Here is a 21,093-nt window from a genome sequence, read left to right as displayed (position 1 = left end):
AATACATCTAAACTTACAAGTGCAGTTATTCGTAATCGTACCGAAATTCGGTGTTGACACATTTGAAAATATATCGTGGCGAATGAGAATCGTCACTGTAAGAATACAAAGACCAGGGACAGCTTCTGAAGGACCGGAGTTACTCCTTCAGACAGGTATTACAAAGCATTGTTTACTTCACTTTTACTCACCCAAATAATATTTCCCAGTATGTGGATAATAACGTGAAAACGTGTTTTTGAAGGTAAATCATGTTATTCCATTCATCCATCCATCCATCCATCCATCCATCCATCCATCCATCACACAGTTCGCTTATTATTGCTTCAGACAATCCACCCACCCTATCAGCTAATATTCTCCCCGGTTCGCATCTCTTGTACATAACCTTTCATTATTCTAGGCTACTGTACAGGACTGTAAATGTTACACTTCATCATTTTCTGTCTGACATTTACACACTTTGCCAACCCTGGTGTGTAAAAACGGTTCATACTTCAAACTCACAACTTTTGCTCACGCGATATATAGCGTTTCTTCGCCATTAAAGCGGCTTGCATAGCAAAAAAAAGTGATATAAAAATACTGAATAAGCTATAGTTTATTCTATCGTTTAAGATGGATTTTTGTTATTTAGAACACGTCTTCTGTAAGTGAGATGTATAAATCAAGAATATCGATATATAAATTAAATGGTACAATTGTATTGCAGATTTTGGAATATTTCATTTCAATATAGAAACTTTTGGCCTATTCAAGGTATAGCAGTTGTCATGTTATAAAAATGGGTTCCTTTGTTACTAGATTAATAGGATTATATCTTAAATCTACAGTAACTGACTGCGTTTTGTGTTTGCTACTTAAAATGTTAATTAAATGTTTAAATACATACTATTTTAATTAAGCGTAATGTGTTTTATCTGTATTTGAAGTATCACGTACCGTGGGTGTGTCATTTTCACTGCTGAATATTTGCACAATCAGATTTGATTTATGAGCACGCCCCCCCCCCCCCCCTCGGGCGTGCCTCGGCGGATTGAAGCCAATTCTGTCCAGAGCTGTCGCTTGATTGACATCTTATTTGCAGCCTTAGGTGTTTTTTTATTACGATCGGGGATCGCAAGTAGAGAAAAAGGAGGGTTTTGGTGAGCCGCCCCCTTCCGAAAGGCGGTGGCACGCGAGCGCTTCTCCAATGGGCGCCGTCTGCGCGGCTTGACTGACGGTGAGATGTTTGCTCCGGCTCGGGGTGTGTGGCCGTGCGGCTCGGGCTGTGAGGCGGCGGCTAGGCGCCTCTTCTCTACCAGGGCTGCTTTGAGGAAGCGGCTGTAGCCCCGCTTGAATTCGCTTTGTTCGTCGTGTCGACGCCGAGCGCGAATCCGCGACACTGCCGCTGCACCTCCGGCTTTCTGCAGACGCGACTAAAGCTGCCTACTGGAATGAGCCGCGGTGGGTAGTCGAGGTGTCTGGTTATGCCTGAACGGTTACGTTTTTTTCCCGTCGATTTAACTTGCATTTTCAGTTTCTCTCTCTTTTTTTTTGCAAAAAAATACTGAAGTTTCGGATGCATTTGGACCTGTTGACGCATCGTATTATATGTAATATATTTTAATACCCATTTATGAGCAGACACGTGCTTGGAGGGGGTCGTACTAACACGTACTAACCAGTTATCGAAAAAAAAAACAGGTGAAAAGTGCGTTGTCTGCTGATCCGCGGACACTTCGCGGGGTGGAGACTCTCAGGCTTTTCCTGGACCGGGGGGGATTTTACTGCCTCGCCATGGGTGCTGGGTTCCGTCGAGGCTCCTCCGACTAGCTAGGCGAGTACAACCACGGCTGAATTGGTTAGCAAAGCCGTGGGCATGACACTTCCTCCGTAGCCCGACTAGCTCGTTTTTACTAGTGGAGGTGAGATTTTATTGCTAGCCGTGTCAGATTTGTTGGTGCATCAGTTTAATGGTCAGTTTCCCCTTTTGTTTTTTGTGACAGCGTTCAGGATGATATAGGGACTGTAATGCGACTTCAGCGTTTGCAGCCACGGCGGATACTTTTTCGGCAACTTTGTAACAAAAGGCGAACGCTGGCCGCGATGACGGCGTGCAGACGATGACTCGCAGATGGGAGTAGCCGCAGGCTCGCATACGCCCGCTGTCTCGTCGCACGCCTGGCCGGCCAGCGAGGGAGCGAACCGCGGACACCGAGAGCCGTCAGCCGCCTAAAGCTGCATGACCGCCCCATCGCCGCGCTGATCCCAGTCCGCTCCGGAACCAGCAAAGCCGCTCCAGTCCACCCAGAAGAGATCCGACTCCCGCGTCGGTCCCCATGGCGGAGCCCGCAGCGGAATGCGTCCGGGCGCCCCCTCCGCAGCCGGTTGCAGTGAGGACGGGTGGCGTGCCCGGCGGCGAGACGTGCCTCGAGGGCTCCGTCTCGAACGGGAACTGTGGGTTGCCCAGCACGCTTGGCCCCGGATCTCCGGGACCCGACAGCCCGGCAGTCAGGGAGGTCAATACCTCTGCCTCGGGCCCGGACGCCAAATCGGAAATACCTCGGCGAAGCAGTATTATTAAGGTAAGGAACACAGAAGGAGGACACTTTGGATGATCCATACTGCTCTTTTGTGCCACCGATCACGTGTTCCCTTACACTGATCACCTTGTGCTCTCACCTGTGATCATTATTGCATTATTGCTCTCGCAGCCTTTTCCCTGCTAGTAAATGCGTCTTTTTTTGGAAACATCCCTTCTGTCAGATGACAGCTTAAATTGTAATTCTGCTTTCAGTTTTCTAGCCTTTTTTTTCTCTCCACACAACTGGTTTATATGTTCTGCTGCAGATACGCATGTTAGCTTGCATGATTGCAATAAACCCGCACTCTGGAGGTTGAGAAGTGTCATGTGTGCAAAAAAATCTCTCTAAAGTGGAGGGTGACGTTTAGTGGTTAACAAGGGACTGAGTACAATTCATGTTGATGCTATAATGTTGGTAATATTTTTTTGCTTGAGCTTAGGAGCGTTGGGGATTTCGGCTGGGTTTCTAGTCAAAAGATAGCGTTGTTCAAAGCTGTAAAGATATCTTCTGAGAATGTCCTTCGTTCTTATGAAACGATTGGGCTCTGTTGCGAGGGGGGGGTCTGGAGTCTCTCAGGCAACAAGATCCAAGGTTGGGGGTACATCTGGGTCCAGAAGCCGGCCCATTGCAGGGCATACACACTTTTGCTGAGCTGTAACTCATTGACATTCAAGCGCGATCGTTTCACGTGCAGCTAAGTGACAACTGTGAAAGCGGGTAGTCTATGCGTGGGTTATTTAATTCAGCCGTCCAAGTGCTTAGCAAGCAATGAACAAACGTAAACTGAACTACCACGCGTCTATGAAACGATATAAAACTGAAAATGAGAAGTATAGCTTTTTCTGTGTGTGAGATCTGCAGTAAAGGTGGAAGTGACAGATAGACCCAAATCTTCAACCGTCTCAGACCACATGGGTGATTCTCTTTAGATAACCTTTCTAAAATTCTCACTAATGACTTTTGCAGAACCTAAAGGGGAAAATGATTAGATCGAGACGACGATCTGAATGACTGTTTTGGTTCTTGGTGACTCTTCCTTATGGGCAAAAGGTATCGGTGCGCTGAGAACGAGGAGGCAGTCGGAACGGTTCTAGTGGTTCGGAACGTGTGGAACGTCACCTCGTCCGTCTCGGCAGATGAAGTGCTTTGAATTGAGTCCTGATAAGGGATGTAAAGGACATATTGGACTGTGGGTTTGTAAATGTCAAATAGTAATTCTGTGTGCTCAGCAAGACAGTTTAACAGGGGCCTGTATGTTTTGGGTTAGTAAGGGATGGTAGTTTGCTCCCCCCTCCTCGATTTTGCCACCTGTGGTCTGGCGGGCTGGGTGGAGGTTGTCTGCCCCCTGCATGGCAGCTTAGGATGGCATGACACTTGCTATGCTCTTCGTTCGGCCCGCCGAGCAGATTGTTATCCTTCCTGGCCTGGTAGCTTTTCCTGTGTTACGGTAACATTACGACAGCTAGCTCAGTCTTTCTTTTTTTTTAAACTAAAACTCGAGTAGCTGTTTTGTGGTTCTACCTGTCCTTTGAGTTTTTTTTTTTGTTCTAATTTGATTCTTTCATTGTCAGTGAGCGTTAAGAGCAGGAAATGTCACGTTAGCTCTCTTTCCTGTGGTGAGACGTTCGTTGGCTCCTCCTGTGTACGAGACATCTTTATCAAAGAAATATCTTTTTTTTTTTTTTTCCTTCTTTCAATTTCACTATCGAACTTCCATTCCGAAGCGAACAGTCTGCGGCCTGCAGTGCAGTATGGAAGCTGCTGCCGGTCGCCGTTAATGTTGACCTAGATACACCTTAGTGACACCTGCAAAACAGACAAACCTCCTTTGGCGAACCAACACTGTTGTGGTTACCGACTTATGGGGGAGACATTGGGTAAAGTTGGCAGGTAAAAATCCTCTGACCTTTCACTTTTGATCAGGTGACTTGACTTGGCAGAGGTTCTGGAAATGACTAGAATGTGTGTTATTTTTCTACGATTATTTCATTCAAGGTTAAAAGTGGGTTGTCTTCCCTGGCCATTCCCAGTATGACCAGACCCTGAAGTGGAGATCTGAGGAGTTCCCAGCCCCCTCAGTCATGCTTGGGGGCCTTTCAGTTTAGGTGCTATTGATCTCTCGAGGTTTTGCTACGTCTGTCTGTCTGTCTTGCGATCGTGTCTGCCCTGCGTTTCTTTCCGAGCGATCGGCTTTTCCTGCATGGTGCTCAAGCTGCCTCAGTGTGGGCTGTGTGCTTTTCTGGAGATCGCAGTGGGTGGAATATCTGCGCAGTGACAGGGACCGAAAGCACTGAATTTCTCCACAATCACAGTGCAGGTTCCAGGACACATCGGGCACTTACCAGTAAAACCACACTCGCGGAAATGCTGGTTTGTCACGCTGGAAGCATGTGTCTGACTGACTATTGGTGCTGGCTGAAGACGAATGTAAAAAGGAGACATTAGAGAATAGATTTTGTCCTGAAATAGAGCAGGATTTGTGGTGAAAATGGGCTCTTTTCCCCCTCACACCTCTCTGTCAGGTTTAGTTTAGGCTTAAATTGCAGTATTACATGTGACCTTAGCTGTTCAGTTTAACCTTGGAGTGCCGCCAAAGAGCCGGACACCTTATAGAGTGTGATATTGACTTGGGATTCACATCCTCGCTCGTACTTAATTTAAAACCTCTGATGGATCTGTCCGGCTGGGCTGCCCCCCCCCTCTCTGCATTGTCGACACGGTCAGGTTATGTTCTGCTGATGGAGACGAACACCTTCTGGTTCCTGTGTGTCTCTGAGTGTCTGTTATTAGGAAACGAATTGACCAATGAAGTCCTAACATTGCGTTTTTGATGGATGGGAGTAATGTATGAGTTGCATTGTGCAGCTGTTAGGGAGAAGGTATATGCTTAAGAAATGGAGCCAAACCCTAGCTGGCAAGTAATAGAGGAAGCTGTTTTGGGTGTTGCACAAGCCCCAAACCAGAGGAAGGGGTGTGGGGTTTGGGGGGGGGGGTGCCGTGTATTATCCTCTCACATCATGTGTTTAATTTCTGCACCAAGCATGACTTCTGATCTGTATATCTGTTTTTGCATTGTTACACAGGAGATGCGTTCCGTGTTCCGCGTTCCGCAGATTCGCTCCTGGTTCTTGGCGGATGTGTCGCCACTCCGGTGAAGTCTGTAACCGCGGCTGCTAGGGCAGCTACAGCGCTTTCGTCGAGGCATGTTTTCTAACAGATACGACGCCCGTTCAGGCCGGCGCATGCCAAGAGGCGCCCGGGTGGTTCTGGGCTTGCACCCCAGAAAATTGTGACGTAGCAAATAAGATGGCGGAACGCTTCGGATGCGGCCTCGGCTCTCAGGGCCGTCCGTCATCTGTGGATTTGTCTCGATCGTGGTGAAAGGAAGTGGCCTGGCGGTGCCCTGGTGCTATATTAGTGGGCCACATGTGGCTGTGGGTAACGCCGTCAACCAGGATGCCCCCTCACCCCCCCACACTTCGCCTGAACCCTGGATCAAACACCAGTGAGAGATGGGTTGCTGACCCCCCCCCCCCCCCCTTCGCCATGCGACGACACGCAGAAAGGAGATGGCGATCGTTTGGAGAAAGTGTACCAATTAGCGTTGTTGCCTCAGAGGAGCGTAATGAATCCCGGATTTATCCGAACGTTCGGCCCTCGCCTGACCAGCGTGGCTATCGGAGCCTCAGATTAATTGCCCACTGTTTGTGGCTCAGTTGTGCAACCTTCCCGGACAGGGTGCAGGTGAAGCAACTGGCCAGATGCTGAAAGATGATACACACACACGCACGCACACACACACACACACGCACACACACACACACACACACACACACAGCCCCCCCCCTCTCTTTCACCTGTCTGTGCAGATCTGACAAGACTTTTCGGTCTGTTTTATATTTCATTTTAAACATACTTTTGTTGAGTGAAGTTACGATTGGTCTATAGAAATATTATTCTTATCTGTGGAAAATTGCTTCTCTGATATTTTTATTTATTAAATTTTTTATTTAACGCTGAATGATTAATTCTTTTGTCCCTACCCCCCTGTGTGTGTGCTGCTTTCATGCCCTTGTGAGCGGAGCCCCCCAGCCCTTCCATTTCCGGTCCCTCCCTTTCTGTGGTCTCTGCCAGCTGCCCTGCCGTTTACGAACTTGTGACCACGCTCTATAGATGTGTGATCACAAACGAGAATTGGAATCATATTCTGGGGACCTGAGGGCTGACAGTGATTATTATGGTATAGACTGGCTTGGGGAGTCAAGTTATCGTGGCCGTCCTCTGCAGAAAGTTCAGCGTGCCTCTTCCTGGCTGTGCTGGGTCCGGTTGCCGCTGGATGTATGCACCTTACTGGTGATTTTGGGGGGAGGGTGGTCTGGCTGATGCCGTGAGTTATTCTGGAGCAGCGTTTCGGAGGATGAGGATGAGAGGCAGGTAAAGTGGAGTGGGGGGTGTCTGTGTCCCAGGTGGCGCCATGGCATCAAGGGAGAGACCCTTTGCATCTCATTTTGTATCGTCCTTAATCATCATTGTCTAGGCCCATTACTTGTAACGAAATGACCCCCCAGAACACGCAGACCTTTCAGGGACACGGAGGCTGCTGTCTGGACGCATGCGGGATTCTCTGCGGTCTGTTTCTCCGGATACCATCCGGGGATCGCGAGCCCCCGCTCCCTCTCCGATTATCACACATGTTTCATAACGGTATCCGTGTTACTCAGTTCCCCTGCCAGCTTAGATCTGGTGGTTGTCGTATGACATTAGTCCACTGGGGGCTGTTTTTATTTCTATGTATTTTTGGCATTGATTCCAAATCCCAGCCTCCACTTTGTCGTCTTGAACCCCAGACGGAGCAACGTGTTCAGCTTCGAATCTCCACTTGAATCCCTCCGCTTCGGGGTGGCCAGGACATTTTGCAAGATCAGGGTTATTTTTGAGAAAGGGACAGTGATGGTAATGACCCCCCCCCACTCCGGGCAGAGAAGACCATATGTCGAATTAATCTCTTCTGGCTTCAGGTGTCAACAAAGGGTCTTCTCTTGGTGTGAATGAACAGAGTTCTGCCCCCTGTGTGGTATTTTTTTATATCTCAACTGCTGTTTGGCTGTTATCTCTCAGATGGCAGAAGCCAGCAGATTAACGCTGCGTATGTTATGCAAGTGTTTGGAATTTCAAATTTCAGGTTTTCGTGTCAAGCCGGGTGGAAGGTCATTTCTGTCTGCTGCTTTGGTCACCACCCCGGAGGTGAGATCTGGTTTGGTACCTTCTTCAGGACCAGCAGTGTGGTCCAGCCCGCTTCTGACATGGTGGGGGGCTCGTGTTCCCCTTTTACGCTCAGGTAAAGGTCTTTGTGAGGCATGATATTGGCGGCCCGTATTTTTACTGCATTTGGAATTTTCAAAGCCACTCCTGGCAGGTGTCTGAAAAGATGCTCGATCTTCAGTGTGATTTGATTCCCTGACGACGTGTTTACCGGCCGAAGGAACAAGCACCCTCGGGTACAAGGGCGTCTGGAGAGAGTTATTTTTACATCATTTTGTTTTTCAGCTGTAGACGTCGTCGTCTCCGGATGCCAGTCGTGTTCAGGGCACCCAAAGGCGGTCAGAATGCGTCAGCTTCAGTGTGTGTGTCGCAATTCGCGCAATACTTGTCAGTTTGTCTCCAGAGTCGCATGGTTGGGAGTTTAGAGCTTGTGTACCTGTCTGGTCTGACCTGTCGCCAGTAGTGGGAGAGTGAATTCCTGTTCACGTGCTGGTGTTTACATCACATTCCCAGCTCTCGTGGATGTCCTCCCTCCTCAGCTCCTGAAACCATGACAACGGGCAGTGGGAAGTCGGTACCGCGGCAATGCTTTGTGGTTCCGCCGACACAGAAATGAAACGTCGATTATGTATTAAAAGCGCCTCGTGCAGAGGCCCGAAACATCCCAGCAGCAGAGAGTTAAAAAAGGGGAAAAAGATTTATCGTCATTTATTTTTAAAAATCCTGTGCGTGAAAATAAATTGCAGAAGGGAGTAAGCAAACACACACTTAGCATCCGCAGCGTCACAAAGACGCCGCGTTTAATGCGTCCCACAGGTGTGTGCGGCAGAATTAAAAGCATCTTGCGATTTGTCGACAATTAGCAGCTGTTTCCAATTACATTTGTCCAAAACCGCATTTCGCCGGGGCTTAACTTTCATGTTTTTTGTCGCGATGCGGCATTCAAATGTTGTTCGACTATATATTAAATTCAATAAAATTAAATATTGTAAAGTTTATATTTGAAAATGTGGTGCTTGATAATTTATTGAAAATGAGATGTACTCTTATTTTGCAAATGTATTTATCTGGGGGGGTGAGTGGTTGGACTCTCGCGTTGCACTGTCATTTGGATGCAGCAGCATGAATTTCCCCCACAGCCAGCTCTGTCTGTTAGCTACACCCTGTTAGTATCAAGCATGTGAGGGTTGGGTGTTTATTATCAGCAATACATTGACTGCTTTTAATTAGAACACCAGTGTTTTCAAGTGAATAGATGTCGAGTGTATTCTTTCAAACGGAGGGATAAAGCTTGTTGGAAATGATCAGCTTTTAAAAATATTTGTAAATGGCATTATTGTGTTCGGATAATTTAATAGTATCTTGCATCGAGTTGTATCTGTCCAACTGTTTATTCAAGGCAGGGTTATGGGAGTGTTGCATTGGTCCCAAGGGATGGGATGCCAGTCCATGACTGTGCACACGCTCGATTTAGAAGCGGTGATTAGCCTAATTGTATGTCTGTGGCTTGTAGGCAGAACACACACGCGCACAATCTGAGCCGGGATGGGATTCAAACCCTGGACCCTGGAGGTGAGAGGTGTCTGGTGCCTGCTGGGCCGCCGTCCTGCCTCCTGCCAGCCAGCTGTATAAGAAATGAGTCAATGTTGCGTTTTAAAGCTCTTTAGCCGGGATTGATGTTCACATTACACCACATTAGTGTTTGTATGGTGCTTTGGTGCTGATGGTGTGTCGGTGACCGTACCACGCGTAACACATGCCCCCCCCCGCACGTAACACATGCCTTTTCTGTTTGGCTGTGGGCCAGACCCGGCTGTGTGAGGTGTCACCCCGCGGGGGGCCAGAGAGAAGGTTAGGGGGGTGGAGTAAGAACCAGGGGCATGATGATTGGGTAGGAAACGGGGTGGTTTGTATAAATGTAGACGCTGTGGGGTGTGTCCTGTAAGTCTTGCACACAGAGCTGCAGGTTCAAACATGCTTCAGTCAGATGCTCAAAACATGGACCTGGGTCTTCTGTGGCTCCGTGTTGGAGGCAGATGGGACCCAGGATGGAGCCCCCCCCTCGCCACATAAATGTCCCATTCGGAGGAGATCAGAGTGAGGTTTTTGCAGACCCCTCAGGGGGGTGCGACACCCCCTGTCTGCATATCCGCAGGCTCTGGTTATTCACTCTTTCTTGTAATACTTTCGAGTCGGAATCCAACAAAAACTGGTGTGCAGCATCGGATTTGGGCTCAGCCCCGGTAGCACGGCCTGCTCTGCGAGCCCCTTCCTTCCTCATGGTATGAGGGCTGTGTCCATGGTGAAACCCGAATCGACTTCAGCTTCCGTTGAAAGATGAATGTCTGAGGTGTCTGTCAGGACCTGCTTGGTCATACTGTCATATTGCACCCAGGCGTAATAATTCTGGCGGCCGTTAACCCTGAGATCAGATGTGAAACGGCAATAGACATGAATGCAGGAGATGATATGTTGGTTAAAAATAGGCGGGTAAAATAGGATGTGAGGATAATCATGTAAACAGTGACATTGCACTAGTTCACAATTTAAGGATGTGATACTCGCTGGTTACTGTCTCGAGCCGGAGTGGAGGATGGCGAAATGCAATCCGGTTTGCGGGAATTAACGCTACTGTAAGAGCTTGGTGATGTTGGCTACCTCCTTGGTGGTGGGTTGGGGGGGTATGAATTGTCACTGGTAGCGGGGGGTTAGCCCCAGGGGGCGCACGGTAGCCCGCCCCTGTGGCTCGCGATACGACGGCAGCTTTGGGAACTTGCAGCTCGGCAAGGTAGAATTATCTCGGCTCTGAAAGGAGTAGGCGTTGCCTTTCCGTCGTCGTAAATACAGGTTTAAAAAAAATAAACCATGAAACTGCCGTCAGCGCGAGAGTGTTAAGAGAAGCGTGTTGAGTCACTCGGAGGAAAAATGATACGGAGTCTTGTTCACAGCGAGTGATTGTTAGCATGCTAAGTGACACACACCCTGAATGCTGGTTGCTGTCACACGTTCAGCCACTTGCAGGCGCGGTGCTGTTGCCCTGCACTCACCGCCCTGTCTCATCACGTCAGAAGTGTCCTGCGGAAACGAGTAATGAGACTCGCCTAATTAGTTCACGAAAATCTTAATTAGTCCGTTCCTGCGTCTGATTCCAAAGTCCTCCTGTCCTTCTGAAGTTTCCCAGAGAGGAATCCATTCCTTTCAGAATGTGGCGGCAGATAGGTTCACATCTCGATTCTGCGGCCTCCCAAGCTTGATCGGGTTGTGAGAGTGCACCACACCTGATGTGCTCACTACCGTTTCTGCCTGTGCCTAATCAGTAGCTTATTTGCTTGGCTGCAACGACAGCGCAGCTGATTGGCTGGTCACGACTGCTAAGAATGTTCTGATTGGAATGTTTCATTCAGGATGTTTGAACATCCTGACAGGTTCTTATAAGAAATTTACTGTGTTCGGTTGGTGGTCTTGCTCGCTTCTGATAACGGTGTCCCTCGGTCTGTGGTGATGGGTTCGCCCTGTCCTCGCTCCCAACAGCCATCTGTGAGGTAATTACTGTGTATCACGGCAAAGCACTTTACCTGAAGGATTAATCTCCAACAGCAGGTGGAGGCTGGCTGTAGTGCTCTCTAAATTATTCATATGGGCGACGCGGTTGGATGCTGTTGCTTTTTCACTGTTTGGCGGGAAAACATGTCGGCAGTGATGAGGCACGCGAGCCGCGTAGGCATCAGCGTGTGTGTGTGTGCGTGTGCGTGCGTGTGCGTGTGTGCACGTCGTTCTCAGGACTTCATTGGTCTCCCAGAAGGTCGGCTCCATCATGCTGTTCCCTCTGAGGTCTAAATGCGACCAGCTGCATTTCGCTTCTCCGGCCTGCGGCTCAGGCCTCCGTGCTCCTCCTCGCAGGAGATGGCGACGTGGGCGTCTGAACGGCTGCACATGCGAAACGCGATGAAATGTCAGGGTGCTGCTCCCCGGGTTGACATTTCTGTATCCCGCTGAATAATTTATACGGAGTAGCAGACGCGGTGTGGTCCTGGTACCGGCCTGTCTATGCCGCACGTGAGGCGGGAGGTGCAAATGAATCCTGTGAATTTTTTTTTAAGGGGGGCGGTGACTAAGCGCAAGATGTTAACCTTCATGTTTACTGTCATTTGAACCTTTTACACGAATAGTAGGACAGTTCACTTGTTTTGATATGGTGTTCATAGATTATGCAAATGGTTTAAAAAAGTGTCAGGGAAGGACTCTGCCCCCAGAGGCCTGTAGGAGAAACTGCACCTCCATGAAACACTAATGAATGTCTGTTTTAGGGTTATTTCTCTCCCTTGAAGTTGAGCATTAAAGTAACAGAGATGTGAATATTCATAAGTGGAGGTCAGTTGGCCACAGACAGCATGAAAGGAAGACGCACTGCAGGAAACTTGCAGAAGGATTCAAAGTGATTTTTAAGGATTTTGTCAGACTAAATGAATGGACCCGTCAGTAGTGAAACTTTTGTAGTAATTGCTCACTGTGACCAGTGTGAGGCAGTGTGTGTGTGGGGGCTTTCAGTGTTTTAATGGGGCCTCCTGGTAAACAGTACTCCTGACCACGTGACCCTGATGGAAATGTGTGTAGAAAATGCATATTTCATTAATATCTGCATGTCTATTTTATCTATTTTATCTTTTAACATAACTGTATGTTAATCTGGGTAGGAATCATGAACCGCTCTGGGGTGTCTTAAAAAAAAAAACATGGAAGGAAAAGGGGGGGAGATAATTAGTGCTTTAAAAGACTCCCTCATTTGTGGGGGATATGGGGCAGCATGGTGGCTCAGTGGGTCACGTCGTGCCTCTAGGGCAGGGGGTTTGATTCCCACCCCTCCCGCTGTGCTTCTGCAATTTGCATGTTCTCCCCGTGTGGTGTGCGTTCATCCTGCAGTCCAAGGACATGCAGTCAGACCCGTTGAACTCGTACATGGGACAGACATCCTGTCTAGGGTGTACACATACCTGTGATCATGTGACCCTGCGTGGGGTTGATGACCTGGATGATGGCCGGTTGAACACGCAGTGAGTTGTGCATTTCTGGCGGTCCGCGTTGCCTCAGATTTTCTTGTAAGGTGGTCGCGGTTCAGCAGAGACGTCTGATTGGCTGCCTGCACTCCATCGCTAACGCGCTCGTCAGACTCGGCCTCGCTCTCCTCCACAGCTCGAACATGTGGTGACTTTACCGGAAGTTGTTGACCCAAATGGCTTGGAAACGCAGGGGCAGGTCCGATAACGGCCCAGCCGGTCCCGGGAGCATCCCCCAGATGACAGTGCAGGTCGGGGAAGCACAGGAGGTGTCAAATTGAGCACGACAACGCCTTGTTATCTGAACTTGCGGATAATCCGAAGTTGGCAGCAGTAAGTCTGATATTTCGTGACTGAGACTCGTGTTTGTGCGAGTTGCACAGCCCCCCGGTGCCGCTACACCGACTGCTCACACCCGAGGATCTCCCAGTCAGCGTTCCGTCGCACAGTGGACGTGGTGGGTGAGGGAGCGGAGAAGGGGGGGTGGGTTTGGAGGAGGAGCCAGGAAACTGGCAGGTGAGACGCTTCACTTTGGTGCAGCAGCACCAATGACACGCAGATGGGAAGGAGGGACGTGGGTGTGGCCGGCCTCTGTAGCACTGCGCCCTGACATGGAAGAGCCAGGGCGGGTGAGAGCCACTGCACACCACTGCGAGTGAGGACAGCTCCACACTGGTGGGGGGGCAGTGATGGAGGAGCCACAGGTGTCTACTGTCACATGGCAGCCACTAAAATTATATACCTTCTATCACTGGTGGTGGTAATGTCTAAACTTGCTCGCGTACTGTAACAGTGCCCTTACATCACTTCCTGTGGGTGTGGTCAGCCCATGGTGGTTTAGGGTTCTTATCCCAGGTCCCTGCCAGCAGTCGTAAACCTTCCCCAACACTTGACAGGGAGGGAGGATGCAGTACGAGACACCAGGACACCTCGTCCACTGATTCCATTTATTATTTTTATTTTACCCATAATGCTCGTTGCGTCATACCGCCAACTAAATTGCGAAAATGGAGCAGCTTCCGATTTACCTGCAGAGATGGAGGAAGGGGCGTTTTTGGCTCCATCACTGGGAGCGGACTTTGGTGAACGCAGAGGGCAGGCTCCTTTGCAGCAGACCTGCGCTTGTCAGTCAGCTAGCGTACATGACCGATCGCCTCCCACAGAGCCCCCCCATAAACACACCGATCTTCATATTCTTTGTTTTAAATAAAGGCATAAAATCATTTCAAATACTCCATATTACCTATAAAATGCATCTAGCGTAACTACTTATCCAGTATAGGCTCTTGGTGAGCTATCCCAGAATGCACAGGGGTCTCCCTGGATGGGTTCCTCAGTTGTCAGCTGTGAGTGAGACCTGCAGTGTGCGCTGAATTCTCGGCGTGATTTAAAAAAAAAAGCGAGAGATGCAAGCTGCGTGTTTTGGATTCTTTCTCGGGGTGCGCTCCTCTTCCTCGTTCGCCCGCAGCGCCATGCCGTGTGTTTGTTCCCTGCCCCTCTGCCCCGGTAGGTTTCACTTTCTTTTCTTTCCAGAATGGTTGGTTTAGCCCTAAACCAGGGAGCGACTGCCACCGGCCGCCACGTCCATCGACAGCCTTCCGCGATCCACTAGCCTCGAGGACCCCAGGCGCTCCCTCCACCTCTGTTAATTAGAGCATCAAAGTGCTCTGCAGCTAATGACCTACATCTCAGTTTTGCTTTTAGGATCGAACTTTAATTAGAATCCATTGGGGGGGGGGTTGATTATAGTCCGATACAAATATATCCATAATTAAACATTCAGTGCCATGGAAATGTCACCGGTGATGGATGTGGGCCGCGGACCCCACCCAGGAGGGACCCCACCCGTCTCTTCCTCGGCTGCCTCATCCTGCCCTGCGGGCGGCTCGGGCGCTGCCAAGCCAGCTGGCACCCAGGCACCAAGGACACGATGTACCAGGGAATCCGCGTTTGACTTCTTTTTGCTTAGTGGGAACTTTTTCACCCAAAATAATTTGCACATTTTAGCAGTTGCACCCTAGTGGACTTGCCCAGCCCCTCGGCGTTCTCTTATCCCCCCGTCCTCGATGTCCCTGATATGGGGCATGGCTTAGGGTTGTTTCCATAGTAACTGCCCAACATTCTGTAAGTACTGTTTAGTCCTGTTCCCTCTCCCATCCTGGAGTCGCCCACGAATCAGTCTTGAATTGACATGTGATGATGTCCTGCAGTGTGTGGCTCTGTGGATTAGGATGTCGTACCTGTGATCGGAGGGTTGATGGTTCAAGTCCCAGAGTCGGATGGTGATGTCATCACTGAGCTCTTCAGCAGGACTCGTAGCCCCGAGGTGCTCCATCACACTTTCCGAACATTGACCATCTATCCCGGGAACATTTATGCCAAATGTGCTGGGGAGGCATTTCAGTCTTATGCTGACTGGGGAAATAATCCCTTCTAGACTGAGATTATGCTCAGTCACACTTTGGGTTTTTGTCAGTTTTTTTCTTTCGTAAGCAAATAGAGTAAATACAACTTTTTGCTTATCCTTTTGCTTGCTTTTTGTTTTGTAGCCAGACCTTGGCAGCTTTGAAAGCCCCCCCCCCCCCCCCCCCCTTTTCCGGGTGAAAGTAGTCATCGCCTCGCCTTGCCGTCACGCCTGTTAATGCGGTCGAGGGGTAACGTCCCCTCTTCCCCGGATTCGGGAAGTGTGGGAAGGGTGACCCGAAGGTCTGGGGTGAAAATCCACCTGCTGTAGCCGGAAGCCCTGGGTCGTCAATCGGCGGGATAAGGTGGACGCGGTAAGGCAGGCCGCGGCGGCCGGACACGCGCATACGCAGTTCGGATCAGTGCCTGATCTGTGTGCCGGAGGGTCGTGCTCCTGTCCTCAGATGGCAGCTGAGGTCAGAACCTATGGTCCCAGGTCACCTCAGGTAGGTCCAGATCCCCCGTGATGCTGGCAGGTTGTATATGTCTCGAATGCTAGCTTAGATCTGAATCGAGATCATCTTTCGGCAGCAGCTGGAGGCTGTATGAGCTTGAGTGAATCATGCGTTCTCTACAGTTAGCAGTTTTGTTTTGCTAAGTAACAGCCCTCTTTGGGGGGGGGGGGGGGGTCAAGCACTGCACTACTCCTGCTGGCTTTAGTTTCCCTTTAGGTCTTGAGGATTTTTGGACAGGGAGGGAATGTTACCTTGTGTGAATCATCCATCCATCCATCCGCCTGCCCACACAGGGGATCTTATTTGATATTGGACACTTTATCGACTTCTTCTGACCCGATGTCCTTCTGGTTGGTCCCCCACGGCGGGTATTCAGCCCCTCCTTTAGTCTCCCCATCCTTTTCAGATGAACAGTGTTTGTATTGTTAGCAGTGCAGGGACACACAATGAGGGACACACCCTTAAACTCCCTGGCAACCCCCTCTTAATATTTGCGTTTAATTTATCTATCTGACGCTTTTATCCAAAGCGACTTACAGTAAAGGGTTATGATTTGTGTGTTCTCCCTGGGATTTGAACCCATGACCTTTGTGTTGTTGGTGCAGTGGAGCTGCAGGAAGAAAAAAAACTACCGATGTAGGATTATGGGAACATACTGTGTAGAGGGTAAATGCAGTGAAGCGCAAGGTCTGGGTGTTTGTGCGTGGATGTGCGCAAACCGAACGGAGTTTACAGGCCCAGACAAGGACGTTTATCATGGCAAATCCTCCAGCTCGCCATCGAGCTCTGGGCCGTTCTCACGGATCTGACACAGCTTGGCATGTGGAGTCAGCTGCCCGCTAACGGAAACGCACCTTCTCTCGCTGGCTTCCTGTTTGCGACACAAATTGTGAGCTTCGCTGAATCGACCGCACTCGCCTCACTCGTACGACACCCCGGACGCCGAGCTGCATCTTCCTAGTAAACGGTTATTATTTTTTTCTGGAAGGTGCAGTAGCTGCATCCTGGCGTTTTCCCGGAGCCTTTAGGAATTGCAGTTAGGGCAGGTGAAGCTGCATTTTTACTGTGACCCTGTGAGCTGAGGAGAAAACAGGCGCACTGCACACCCGTCAGGAGGCACCTCTAACCCCTTGGAGAATCCTGGAGAACTTGTGTCCGTGCTGTGAGCGGTTTCAGCCCCATCGTTTTACGAGGTTTTGCGTTTTCACAAAGTTGACACGCAAGCTATCAGACAGCATCTGCTCAAACTGCTCTGTACATTCACATGTAGCTCTGTAACTCGTGCATTTATCCTGAGAGGGGGCCCCGCTGCAGCTGGGTGTTCTGCGGGGCGGTGCAAAGCCGTTTCTGCCCCCATTTCTGATTTCGAGCTGCAGCTGTAGGCCTGAGGATATTGTTTGTGTCTCTTGTTACCAGGTTGCGGTTTTGGAATACAGTAAGATGTCAAATTTCTGATTTTATATTGGAGCCTCTTCTGTTTCCAGATATAGGACATGACACAGGCTTCATCCACTGGGGGAGTCTAAGGTTAATTATCTTACAAGGGACTAATCGTTGTAAGCGAGTAACCTTAACTACAGTGCCCCCTGGTGGTTCATTTGGGTTCATTTGCCATTTGAAGAACTGAACCTCGAGAGGTTTAAAAAGCTTTTAAAAAAAAATAAAAAATCCTGATCTTTTTGCTAGATGTTGAAGCAGAAGTCAGTGGGCAGGATCATAATTTGATATTTAAACATTCAAAACTGTCTCATGATGCTTGTGGCAGTGTGTAATGTTGCAGTGCTGTCGTCAGGCAGGCTGGCTTTGTCGTGTAACTGGGGCTTGTGGGAGGTCGTGGAACTAAGGCTTGGTGGGGCGTCTCATCTGAGTGTGTCCTCCCGCCTCCTCTCGCCTCCTCTCGCCTCCTCCCGCACCCAACTCCAGCTCGAGCTGCCAACTGCACTCTAATTAGCCCTATAAACAAAGATGGTGACCTATTGTCCCCTGCTGGTAGGGAAACCTTTCATCTCCCACACTGCAAAGTTTATGTTCACTTACATTCCTTTTTGCATCACTGTTCATTTCCTCTGCCCCCCCCCCAAACCAATCAGCTGAACTGCCCCCCACCGCTGAAACCTGCACTTTTCATTCTCACTTTTTGCATTTCTGTTGGACAGACTTTTACATCAGCAATGTTTTTTGCCATTAAAGGGTGAATGGATTTAAACACAAACGCTTTTTCTCGATAATGGACTATTGATTATTATGGTTTAATTAATGCTTGTATTTTAAACAAAAGTTTATGCTAGGAATAATTATTAATGGCACATTATAATCACGATTGGAATGTAACATCAAATTGCAAAATGTGGGTGTTGAGTTGTCCAGATGGTTTCATGATGTGCTTCTTCTGAAAGTCTAGCTTGTTATAAAACAGGCAGTACATCTTTATATTTGTATTAGCTTGGCCTGATTCAAACGTAATAAAGACGTTTGAAATTTCAAAATTTTGACTGCCACCCTGCGAGCAACCCAGGGGTCCATCCAGCCTTCACTTCTGCTCACTTTTTGCTGTCCTTCTGCATTTGACAGGACGGTTCGAGGCAGCGCAGGGAAAGGAAGAAGACTGTCTCCTTCAGCAGCATGCCCACAGAGAAGAAGATCAGCAGCGCCAGCGATTGCATCAACGCCATGGTGGAGGGCTCCGAGCTGAAGAAGGTGCGCTCCAACTCTCGAGTCTACCACCGGTACTTCCTCCTGGAGGCTGACATGCAGTCCCTCAGGTGGGAGCCCTCTAAGAAAGAGTCAGAAAAAGCCAAGATTGACGTCAAGTCCATCAAGGAGGTGCGAACAGGAAAGAACACGGACATCTTCCGAGCCAATGGCGTTTACGATCAGATATCTGAGGACTGTGCATTCTCTATTATATACGGGGAGAACTTTGAGTCCCTGGACTTGGTGGCAAACAGTGCGGATGTGGCGAATATCTGGGTTACGGGTCTTAGGTATATGATTTCCTACGGGAAGCACACGCTAGACATGATTGAGAGCAGCCAGGACAACCTCCGCTCCTCTTGGCTGTCCGAGATCTTCTCTGCTGCCGACATCAGTAACGACAAGGAGATCAGTCTCAGTTCGGCCACTGACTTGATCAAACGCATTAATCCCGGTGTTAAAAACATCAAAGTCGAGCTGAAGTTCAAGGAGTTCCACAAAGCCAAAGACAAAATCAGGAGTGACGTCACTGAGGAGGAGTTCATCGAAGTCTTTCATGACCTCTGCACCCGACCTGAGATTTACTTCCTGTTAGTCCAGTTCTCCAGCAACAAGGAGTTTCTGGACACCAAGGATTTGATGAGGTTCCTGGAGGCAGAGCAAGGCATGGTGCAGGTCAGTGAAGAAACCAGCTTGGAGGTGATACTGAAGTATGAGCCTTCGAAGGAAGGTCGTGTGAATGGTTGGTTGTCCCTAGACGGCTTCACCAATTACCTCATGTCACCCGAGTGCCACATATTTGATCCTGAGCACAAGAAGGTATGTCAGGACATGACCCAGCCCCTCTCTCACTATTACATCAACTCTTCCCACAATACATACCTAATTGAGGACCAGTTTCGTGGCCCCTCTGACATCACAGGGTACATCCGTGCTCTCAAGATGGGCTGCAGGAGCGTGGAGCTGGATGTCTGGGACGGGCCGGACAACGAGCCAGTGATTTACACCGGCCACACAATGACATCGCAAATAGTCTTCCGAAGTGTCATTGACGTCATCAACCGTTATGCTTTCGTCGCCTCGGATTTCCCCCTGATTCTTTGTTTGGAGAACCACTGTTCAATAAAGCAACAAAAGGTGATGGTCCAGCACCTAAAAAAAATCTTGGGAGATAAAATCCACACTGATCCTCCGAAGGCAGAGGAGAGCTACTTGCCATCTCCTTCTGACCTGAAAGGAAAGATTTTGCTGAAGGGTAAGAAATTGCCAGCGAACTGCACCGGCACTGAAGGGGACGTGGCCGATGAGGATGAAGGGGCTGAGATGTCACAGAGGATGAACAGCGACGGGGGAGAGCAGCAAAATGTTTCTCCACCCAAAAGGTTCCAGCTCTTAAAAGAGCTTTCTGACTTGGTGACATTGTGCAAATCTGTTGCGTTTAAGGACTTCCAGGCTGCATTTCAGAGCCAAAAGTACTGGGAGTTTTGTTCTTTCAATGAGGCCTTCGCCAGCCGCTGCACAAGCGACCACCCTGGTGACTTTGTCAACTATAACAAGAAGTTTTTAGCCCGAGTGTATCCAAGCCCCATGAGAATCGACTCGAGCAACATGAACCCTCAGGACTTCTGGAAGTGTGGCTGCCAGGTTGTAGCCATGAACTTCCAGACTCCGGGCCTCATGATGGACCTGAACATCGGCTGGTTTCGGCAGAATGGCAACTGTGGTTACGTCTTGCGTCCTGCCATAATGAGAGAGGAAGTTTCCTATTTCAGAGCGAACTCGAAAGACTCTGTCCCCGGTGTGTCGCCTCAGCTTTTCCACATCAAGATCATCAGCGGGCAGAACTTCCCCAAGCCTAAGGGCTCTGGTGCCAAGGGGGACGTTGTTGACCCCTATGTCTACGTGGAAATACACGGTATTCCGGCTGACTGTGCTGAGCAGAAGACGAAAACGGTCAACCAGAACGGCGACAATCCCATCTTCGACGAGAGCTTCGAGTTTGAGATCAACCTTCCGGAACTAGCGATGGTGCGGTTTGTTGTGTTGGACGACGACTTCATTGGGGACGAGTTCATTGGACAGTACACCATCCCATTTGAGTGCATCCAGCCTGGCTTTCGCCATGTCCCCTTATATTCACTCACGGGCGACTTGCTGCCCCACGCCTGGCTGTTTGTCCACGTGGCCATCACCAACCGCCGGGGTGGGGGCAAGCCACATAAGCGGGGGCTGTCTGTGCGGAAAGCCAAGCGGAATCGGGAGTATGCCACGATGAGGATATTGGTTATCAAAGCCGTGGATGAGGTCTTCAAGACTGCCATGCAGCCGCTGAAAGAGGCTACTGACCTCCGTGAGAACATGCAGGTAAGCCTGGGCTCGTGTGGACATGCATGTGCTTGCATGAAGTGCATGGCGATGTGAGGAGCATGCGCTGATTACAGCACGTTACCACACCCACCACACAACAAACCACCTCAGGGATGAGAACCTGAGTACAGCCATGCGGTGGGTGATGCCTCAGCACCACACTAGTCCGAATGGACAGGAGTTTTCCAGTGGCTAGAATGCCAATCCTGCCACCAACCCCAAGTTATCCCT

At 49.5% G+C, this 21,093-nt stretch overlaps 1 protein-coding gene across 4 annotated transcripts in view; it reads left to right on the top strand.

Annotated features, from left to right (window-relative positions):
• The first annotated feature begins 1,088 nt into the window (after positions 1–1,088).
• The window catches only part of LOC125718593 (inactive phospholipase C-like protein 2), a 39,179-nt gene continuing 19,174 nt past the window's right edge, over positions 1,089–21,093 (top strand). For 3 of the 4 annotated variants that reach the window (XM_048992474.1, XM_048992477.1, XM_048992478.1), the window contains exons 1-3: positions 1,229–1,446; positions 1,989–2,567; positions 18,373–20,859. In XM_048992474.1, coding sequence (XP_048848431.1) covers positions 2,322–2,567; positions 18,373–20,859 — 2,733 coding nt within the window. In that variant the 5' untranslated portion in view covers positions 1,229–1,446; positions 1,989–2,321. The other variant, XM_048992476.1, reaches the window with a different exon arrangement.

This window comes from Brienomyrus brachyistius, chromosome 23, assembly GCF_023856365.1.
Source record: "Brienomyrus brachyistius isolate T26 chromosome 23, BBRACH_0.4, whole genome shotgun sequence".
NCBI lineage: Eukaryota > Metazoa > Chordata > Actinopteri > Osteoglossiformes > Mormyridae > Brienomyrus > Brienomyrus brachyistius.
Note: the sequence above shows the minus strand (reverse complement) of the source record. Positions and strands in the feature narration are given on the sequence as shown.